Genomic DNA, 10,166 nt, shown 5'->3' on the forward strand with positions numbered 1-10,166 from the left:
ACACTCCAAGGGTATGAGCTGAAATATCACCACCACTTTTCCCAAGTTCCCTGCCACTCAGTAAATCATTCAAATCCTGTCTGCGGAGCTGAAATGACAATCCAACACATTGCATCATCCAACTCCTCTGTTAATGATTTGCATTGATAGGGAAACAAAATAAGAAGTTAGGCCGCTTTTGGAATACTGCATCCAGTTCTGCTCTGCCTGCTACAGGAAAGATATTGTTAAATGTGAAAGCACCCAGAAAAGATTTACAAGGATGTTGCCGGGATTGGACATTTTGAGCAAAAGGGAGAGGCTGAATAGGCTGGGGCAGTTTTCCCTGGAGTGACAGAGATTGAGGGGTGATCTTCTAAAGGCATGCAAGATCATGAGGGGCATGGCGAGGGTGAATTGCCAAGTCATTTTCCAAAGGTCGGGGGTATAAATAGCCAAAGTCTTTTCTCTGGGGTAGGGGAGTCCAGAACTGGAAGGCATAGGTTTAGGGTAAGAGGGGAAAGATATGAAAGAGACCGAAGGGGCAACTTTTTCATGCAGGGGGTGGTACGTGTATGGAATCAGCTGCCAGAGGAAGTGGTGGAACCTGGTACAATTGCAACATTTAAAAGGCATCTAGATGAGTACATGAATAGGAAGTGTTTGGAGGGATATGAGCTGGGTACTGGCAGGTGGGACTAGATTGGGTTAGGATATCTGGTTGGCATAGGCGAATTGGATGGAAGGGTCTGTTTCCATACTGTACACCTCTATGACTCTGTATGAATAGGAATGGTTTAGAGTAATATGGGCCAAATGCTGGCAAATGGGACTAGATTAAGTTCAGCTATCTGGTTGGCATGGGCAAGTTGGGCTGAAAGGTCTGTTTCCATGCTGTACAACTCCATGATTCTAAGAAACAAAATTGCATTTCTATAGTGTCTTTCATAACCTCAGGTTGTCTCAGAAGTCTTTGCAACAAGTTGAAGTATTTTTTGAAGTGTAGTTAATGTTGTAATGTAGGAAAAAGGTTGGAGCCAACCTGTGTGCGAAACTAATACAAGCAGCAACAAAAAGGTGCCAGAATATCTGCAGATATAGCTGATACTTAAAATGTAAGATAATCAAAATGCAGTTGTATTTTACATAAATACACGTGTTATTTATTTTTTGCTCACTTCATCTGCCAAGTGAAGAAAATCAGCCAGCGAATTATCAGCCAGTGCTTGGGTTCAATGAGTACTTTTTTTAAATTTACAGCATTCTTTGTACAACTACTGTCGTCCTGGCAAAAGACTGTTCCGAGCCTCCAGCTCTAAGATTTTCTTTCAGTTGGTATTGCTGTTTGGACTGGCTACAGCAATTGTTCCCGTCAGTGTCAACATAGCTACGTAAGTATCTCTGGGAAAGTGGGAAAAGTTTACACATCTCTTTTATTGCTTCTGGTAGAAGGAATGAGCCCAGGAGGGACCTGGGGAAAGTAATTGTTCTGTTGTGAGAACTGATATCACCTCAATAGAGCAAATGGATTCTGTATGTGCCTTAATGTCTTTATGGTTCAATTATTGTGAAAGGCTTTAATTTTAGAATATGTCTTGGCGCAAAGAGGGAGAAAGTGAGGACTGCAGATGCTGGAGATCAGAGTCAAAACGTGTGGTGCTGGAAAAGCACAGCCAGTCAGACTATCCAAGGAGCAGGAGAGTCGATGTTTTGAGCATAAGCTCTTTATCATTCCTGTGCTTTTCCAGCATGACACTTCTTGCCTTGGTGCAGTAATGCAAAGCTGTTTTCAGGCCTGGGGTTGGACTAATGAGAATGTTTTCTGCAACATAGCCAAATTGTGAGATTACATCCCTGGGCACAGACAATCGATTCACAGAGTCATATAGCATAGAAACAGGCCCTTTGGTCCAACAAGTCTGTGCCAAACATAATCCCAAACTAAACTAGGCCCACCTGCCTGCCTGGCCCATATCCCTCCAAACATTTCCTGTGCATGTACTTATCAAAATGTCTTTTACACATTGTAACTGTGCCCACATCCACCACTTTCTTAGAAAGTTCATTCCACATGTGGACTACAATCTGTGTAAAACTTTGCCCCCATGTCTTTTTTAAATCTGTCTCCTCTTACCCTAAAACCGTGCCCTCTAGCCTTGAAATCCCCCATTTTAGGGGGATAAAAACAACTACCATTAACTCTATCTATACCCCTTATTATTTTATGAACTCCTATAAGGTCGCCTCTCAACTCCTAAACTCCAGCACAAAAAGTCCCAGCTTACCCAGCCTTTCTTGATAACTCAAACCTTCCATAGCCGGCAACATCCTGGTAAATCTCTTCTGAACCCTCTCCAGCTTTAATAATATTCTTTCTGTAACTGGGTGACCAGAACTGGACATAGTTCTCCAGAAGAGGCTTAGAAATGAGTTAGAACCACAGAACCACAGAAATGATACAATACTGAAGGGAGCCATTTGGCCTATCTTGCCCAAACTGACCCAAGGACACTCAACTTCCCTTCCCAATCCCATCGTCCTGCACGCAGCCTGTAGTCCTGCAGCTTACAGCATTGAAGGTACTTTTAAAAAGAGTTTAGGGTCTCTGCCTCCACCACCAACTCAGGCACAAATTCCAGCCACCCACCGCCCTCTGTGTAAAAAAAGCTTTTCCTCACATCTCCTCTAATCCATCTGCCACTTCACTTGAATCTGTAACCCCTGGTTTTTGAACTCTCTGCCAAGGGAAACAGGCTCCTCCTGTCTATACTATCCCTATCCCTCACAATTTTGTATACTTCAATCATGTCACCGCTCAGCCTTCTCTGTACCAAGGCAAACAACCCCAACCTCTCCAAAGTCTCCTCAGAGCTATAACTCTCCAGCCCTGGCAATATTCTAATAAATCTTCTCTGCACCCTCTCCACTGCAATTCCTTCCTTCCTGTAATGTGGTGACCAGAACTGTAAACTATACTTCAACCCAAGTGCAAAAAGATTGGCTGTCTCCCAGCTTGCCAGCGTCAGTGTTGCTGTAGAACAAAACATCTCCTTGACCGAGTGCCAGTTTTAAACTGTTGTTGGGAAAGATAAAAAAAAAATCAGTAGGCATTTGTGGGCAACTTCTTTCGAAGTAAGCACTCGGTTTTAGTGCTGCCTGCAAAATCCAGGCTGTTGATCCAAAAGTTTGATAAGTGACCCACATCTCACAGTAAATAAACCAATTTGTCAACTTTAATGCTGACAATCACCCCTTTACCACACCCTTGTTTTTCTGTCATTTGAGGCAATTGCTCTTACGTGGCCATTAATCCTCCTTCTCTTTTGCATCATCTGAGTGACCTACCATCATGTACGAACCTAAAACCTGTATCAGGAGGCTTTTCAGCAATGAATCATATTCAAGGGTTAAGGCTTAATGCTATTTTTGTGAACCTCCACAATTTGTTGCTGCTGTTCTCATATTTGCTACTGCTCTTGATGGCAGTCGTACAAATATAGGTGCCGGTTTATAAAAAAAAGCTCAGTGTAACTGTTGATTACTCCTCAGGGTCCATCCATCCATGTCCTGTGGTCCATTTCGACACTATGAATCAGCTTGGCTCATTATTCCTGCAACAGTATCAACGTTTCCGTCAGAAGTGCAGAGATTTTTGGAGTACACTGTATCAGAGCCCTTTATCCTATTAGTGATCACCATTTTATGGTAAGAATTGCATTGCATTACAATAGGAGAATTTATGATGAAGAAACAAGATTGTAATTTTATTTTTGAAACCATAAATAGAAAAGTGAGTGGCCGAGTGGAGATTTGTGAAACTATAACACACTCCTGCTTTTTGATGGCACAGTACAATTCTTCTCCAGGAAACATATGATATCATTTAATAATTATAATTAAATCTTAACATATATTCTTACATTTGCATATGCTTAATAAGACAACAAACTGCCAGGTTTATTTTGATAAACAGAGTAGAGGTTCACCCTTGAAGGGTAAGGATATCAGCAACTGTCCACTACACTAATAATTGTTTATTTCTTAAGAAACACAATGGAAAAATAGCTCGAATTCCTGTTCCACTTCCTCCTAATTCTTCCAATAACTGGGATAACCATCACACTGACAAATCAAGTACAGTACTTTAGGCTGAAGTATGAATTTTTTTTTAGTGTTAAACTACAAATTTAGTTGGAGCTAAATATATCACAACATGATAATATTGCATTCAGCCTAAATAATCTTCCCAAAGTAGCAAAATACTTTGCAACTGTCCAGAGTTAATTTTCACAACTCATGCATTGATTTTTTTTGTCAATGTAAACAAGTTTATTTTAGATGCATGAAATTCTGCCTTATGTTATGATGTAATTCCAGTTCAGCTACAAACACAGGAGACTGAATAAAAAGATGTAATTATATGCTGCATTTGATCTGGGCAGTTTCTATTATTTCGCAACACAGATAGACCTGTTATATTGGCTATGAGGAAATTTCCAGATCCTGTCTCAACAGCTTGATGATCAGAACCTTTATCACAGTGATCTGATATATGGTTAACAGGTTCAGATTTGAAAGAGACTGTACTGAATTTTCATCCGGAATGACATTCCTTTTGAGAGAATAAATTCACAATTGTCTTTTCCAGCAACAAGGAGAAAGTGAGGACTGCAGATGCTGGAGAATCAGAGTCGAAAAGTGTGGTACTGGAAAAGCACAGCAGGTCAGGCTGCAAATGATGAACAGGACAGTCGATGCTTTGGGCATTCCAGATGAAGGGCTTCTGCCTGAAACATTCACTCTCCTGCTCCTCGGACGCTGCCTGACCTGCTGTGCTTTTCCAGTGCCAGCCTTTTCAATTCCAATTGTCTTTTTCAGTCCTATGTACTTGTAATAATGATCAGCAAAACAAAAGTCCATCAGAGACTTCAATCTTTGCTCCAAATTAAAAATTGCAGTGCCTTGCAATGATATCCTATGCAATTCAAAAAGACATAGTTCATAGCATGCTTCAGCTGAAACTCTGTTTGGACATTCTCATCTCCAAGTTAAAGTTGTAGCTTTATGTGCTACTATGGAACATAAGCAGAAAAGGTCTTGTCTGAAACTGTAGGGCATCCCAAAGGAGGTGCTACACTCTAAAGTTCTCTATTTTCTGATGAGATGTTAAACTGGAGGCCCATTTACCCCTCCATAGGTATAAAAGATTCCATGGAACTATTTTGAAGAACAGCAAAGTAGTTATCTTCAGTTTATTCTTCAACTAATGTCGCCAAAAACAGATCAGCTCAGTATCACTTTGCTGTCCATGGGAGTTTGCTGTTAGCAAATAAATTGCCATGTTTCTTCCATTACAACAACGATGAGACTTCAAAAGTAGCAAAATATTCTGGCACATTTTGTGGTTGCGCGTAGCTTTAAAGAAATACAAATCTTTATTTCTTTATGATGTAGGATCGAACACGTATCTGTCAGATTCCCACACAATGCTTTATTAAAGTGAGGTGATGCAGTGAAATTATGTAATCCCTTTTAATTAAAATCTGGGAATGTAAATCCAAGCAGGCTTACAGGAACACAGGTTTGCCATTCAGGCCACTGAACATGTTCCACCATTCAGTGAGATCATGGCTGCTCTATATCCCAGCTCATTTACCTGTCCTGTATCTATATCTCTTGTTACTCAGTGACCAAGAAAAAGAAAATTGAGATCAGAAGTGCATTTGTTAACTGAGTTGGTGTCTCTACTTTCTGTGGCTAGAGCTATAAATTTCTGTCACCTTTCATGGAATCATGAAGTCACTGCGTTGTATAGCACAGAAATAGACCCCTTGATCCAACTCCTCCCTGCCGACCAGACATCCCAAACTGATCTAGTCCCATTTGCCAGCATTTGTCCCATATCCCTCTAGACCGCTCATTCATGTACTCATCCAGATGTCTTTTAAATGATGTAATTGTAGCCACCTCCACCACTTCCTCTGGCAGCTTGTTCCATAATGCACCATCTTGTCCTTCATTGCTAAAGGGATGGATTTTAAAAATAGGGGGGTTATGCTGTAGCTGTGTAGGGTGCTGGTGAGGCCACATTTGGAGTATTGTGTGCAGTTATGGTCTCCTTACTTGAGAAAGGATGTACTGGCACTGGATGGGGTGCACGTGAAGTTCACTAGGTTGATTCCGGAATTAAGAAGGTTGGCTAATGAGGAGAGACTGAGTAGACTGGGACTAAACTCATTGGAATTGAGAAGAATGAGAGGGAATCCTATAGAAACATATAAAATCATGAAGAGAATGGATAGGATAGAAGTAGGGAGGTTTTTTTCCAATGGTTGATGAAATCAAAACTAGGGGTATAGTCTCAAAGTAAGGGTGGCATGGTGGTTCAGTGGTCAGCACTGCTGCCTCACAGCGCCAGGGACCTGGGTTAGATTCCTGCCTTGGACGACTGTGTGGAGTTTGCACATTCTCCCTGTGTCTGCATGGGTTTCCTCCGGGTGCTCCAGTTTCCTCCCACAATCCAAAGACATGCAAGTCAGATGAATTGGTCATGCTAAATTGCCCCACATTAGTCAGGGGTAAATATAGGTTAGGGTAATGGGTCTGGGTGGGCTACTCTTCGGAGGGTCGGTGTGGATTTTTTGGGCCAAATGGCCTGTATCCATACTGTAGGGCGTCTAATCTAAAAATAAGGGACAGCAGATTTAGGACTGATTTGAGGAGGAATATCTTCACCCAAAGGATTGTGAAACTGTGGAATTCTCTGCCCAGTGGAGCAGTTGAGGCAATCTCGTGGAATTTTTTTAAGACAAAAATAGATAGATTTTTGAACAATAAAGGAATTGAGGGTTATGGTGATTGGGCGGGTAGGTGGAGCTGATTCGATGAAAAGATCAGGCCTGATCTTATTGAATGACTACCCATTCCTGCTCTTATTTCTTATGTTCTACATGAATAGCTTGCCCCTCAGGTCCTTTTTAGATCTTTCCTCTCTGACCCAAAATCTATGCCCTCTAGATTTAGACTCCTTTACCCTGGGAAAAAGATCTTGTTTTGTCTCCTATCCATGCCCCTCATGATTTTATAAACCTCTATAAGGTCACCCCTCAGCCTCCGACACTCCAAGGAAAACAGCCCCAGCCTATTCAGCCTCTCCCTATAGCTCAAATCCTCCAACCTTGGCAACATCCTTGTAAATCTTTTCTGAACCCTTTCAAGTTTCATAATATGTTTGCTATAGCAGAGAGACCAGGATTAACACAGTATTCTCAAAGTGGCCTCACCAATGTCCTATAGAGTCCCAAAATGACATCCCAACTCTTACATTCAATGAAGGCAAGCGTGCCAAATGCCTTCTTCACCATTCTGTCTGTTTCTCCACGTGCAAGGAAGTACTTAACTGCACCCTTAGTTCTGTTTGATTGGTAACATTGTGCAGGGCCCTACCATTAACTGCATAAGTCCTGCACTGATTTGCTGTCCCAAAATTCAACACCTCACATTTATCTCAACTAAATTTCATGAATTGGTAAGATTAGTGTTACAGATATGTCCTTTCTGTTTAATCATCATAGAGTCAGGTATCCACTATCTTCATAAATATTGTGTAAATAATATATTTAGAACATTCAAATATGAAAAGACATGAACACTTTGCATTTTTTTCATACATGTGAGGGTTACTTTTGAGAATTTTTAATTTTCTTAGTGGAAAATATATATAGTTTGCACAAATATTTTAATATAATTTCCTCCATTTTTTTCTCTTGCCAACAGTATGATATTGACAACTTTGGTTTCTTTGGTTCAAATTAACAGAAGCACAATTACTCAACTGAAAAAGCATTTAATCTTGGTAAGCTTTTTCTTACATTGAAGGTAATGTATTAAATCTCGGTAAAGTAAGCTGGCTCCCTCACCCATTTATTGCACTGTATCATGATGACATAAACTTAACACAATCAAAGACAAATTCATACTTTGAAACATATAATTGAAAATGGCTGTAAACTGAAAAAACACAGGATTGATGAAAGTGGAGCTATTCAAAAATTGATTTCAATTGTTAAACGAAATAACTCTTCAAGAGAATTTTATTTCAAATCTGATAAGCACTTTTTCACCATCAGATTGGAGTCAGTGAACCTCCTCTGCACCCCCGTCCAGTGCCAGTACATCCTTTCTCAAGTAAGGAGACCATAACTGCACACAGTACTCCAGATGTGGCCTCACCAGCACTGTACAAAGCTACAGCATAACCTCACATCACATATCATATACAACACACATTGTAGGACAGGGAAACATGAACATGGTATTACAATGAAATTAGAAATTTGTGCACAGTATTAGCATAGAAAGCTGGTGTCTGTAATTGAAGGAGATCTAAATAAATAAAGTTGAAGTGATACAAGTATACGTCCAGGATTGCCTGCAAGCTCCTGCACTGAGGAGGTATCCTGTACTGGTGAAGTGGTGTGGAGAAATGAACAAGTAAGCAATCCAGGTGATAAAAACTCAGGTGATAATAACTCAGCAAAGAGTTAACAAAAATCGAGTGAGCATGGACATTAATTATCTTCATTGTATCTTGGACTTAAAGTCCACTGACTTAATTTATCCACCATTTTATTCAAATATTTCATTTAGAGGCTATGTCTCCCAAAGTTGTTGATCCTCAGCTGTAAGCTGTAGACATTTGCTATGAAATGATTCTTGAACAATTTCACTTTGAGATTTGTGCAGTTCTCTCCTTGGGAAATGCAAAGGGCTGAAATCTGATGAAAGCTACGAGGATTTGTACAATGAAATCTGAGTGATTTAAACATTCTCAGTGCGGGAGATTATAGAATCTTTATTTTGCATCATTTGATCCATTCTTAAACCAATGTGAAAACTGTTGAGAACAAGTTTGCATCAGTGTCCTGACTACTGAAACATTTATAATTCCAAATTATGAAAACTACATGGCACAGAGTGAAAATAACATAAATGGATCAAAGCCACTTACTTGAAGCAAAACACTGGAAATATTCTTTGTTGTGCTGCACCAAAGAACATGCTAGTGGCCTTTCCCTCCCTCTTAAAACTCCACAGTTTATTGAAGATGCTTGGAGGTAGTATTGGTCTGCTGGTAAGGCCTCTTTTTATGTAACAAGACTTTTCACATAAATCCAAAATGTGAATAATTATGAACCATTTGTTTTATTAGACAGGAAAGGATAAACGATATTTGGTAAAAAAGCTATCTTCACGTTCTCAGCATCTACAACATGGTCCTTTTCGAGACAGTTCTTCTGAAAGTGACACCGTATCAAGAGCTGGACTTGAGATTTTCAACAACAGAACTCTTTCAAGCAGCATATCCGTTAATTCTCTGTTTCAAGAGAACCAACACAATTGAAAGAAGGGCTGATACTGTTCAATATATCCCATTGTTAATGAAAAGTACCTATAATGATCTGCCAAGCTCTTCACTGCCATACTGTTCAAGAAGACCATCTAGAATATGTGCATGGTTGAACATGTTCTTTTAAATGTGTGAAACTATTTTTGCATGTAAATATTCTAACAGCTGCAAATTGCAACTTCTTTCAAGAAGAGGAAGTAAATACTTGTAAATAAAAAATAATATTTTCAAATTAAACACATTGCAATAAACAGAACATAAATTAATTTTATGAGATGTAGTACAGTATTCTTGTTTTGCAGCCTGAAAAACTCACAGAAAGTAAAAACAAAGACTCTCGTTCTACTGAGGTCTCACGGTATATCCACAAAATGAGTTAACTGTTATAATGCCGTCTCTTCTCTGGGTGCTTTATTTTATGCAACTTGCTTCAGGTGAAACTGAACATTTGAGTTTCAGTTCTATGTTGGGTTCTATTTCCTCTTCTCCAGTTCCAATGTGACTTTCCTGTCTTGCAGGTATCAATTGTACTTTTCATTCCTAGAACTGGGAACATTGCTGCAAAATCAATATTATTGTTCATACTGAGAGATTAGGCATAGAATCTTGAGTTGCCCCTCTTCAACATTTCGGAGCTGTGAAATCTTTGAAAGCTGTTTAGGAACAATGATTTTAAAAAAAAGTAAAGAAGTGAAAAAAAGTTTTAAAAATTCTGACTATGGATGGTGAATGACTTGGAGGAGAACCTGCAGGTGGTGGAGATCCCAAGCATCAGATG

General features: G+C 39.7%; 1 protein-coding gene across 2 annotated transcripts in view; it reads left to right on the forward strand.

Moving 5' to 3' along the window:
- LOC140464040 (transmembrane channel-like protein 7) overlaps positions 1–9,659 on the forward strand; it is a 40,077-nt gene extending 30,418 nt beyond the window's left edge. For both annotated transcript variants that reach the window (XM_072558677.1, XM_072558678.1), the window contains exons 13-16: positions 1,240–1,370; positions 3,529–3,684; positions 7,756–7,834; positions 9,191–9,659. In XM_072558677.1, the coding sequence (XP_072414778.1) occupies positions 1,240–1,370; positions 3,529–3,684; positions 7,756–7,834; positions 9,191–9,382 (558 nt within the window). In that variant the 3' untranslated portion in view covers positions 9,383–9,659. The remainder of the gene's footprint in view (positions 1–1,239; positions 1,371–3,528; positions 3,685–7,755; positions 7,835–9,190) is intronic.
- The last annotated feature ends 507 nt before the right edge of the window (positions 9,660–10,166 follow it).

Source organism: Chiloscyllium punctatum, chromosome 39 (genome assembly GCF_047496795.1).
Source record: "Chiloscyllium punctatum isolate Juve2018m chromosome 39, sChiPun1.3, whole genome shotgun sequence".
NCBI lineage: Eukaryota > Metazoa > Chordata > Chondrichthyes > Orectolobiformes > Hemiscylliidae > Chiloscyllium > Chiloscyllium punctatum.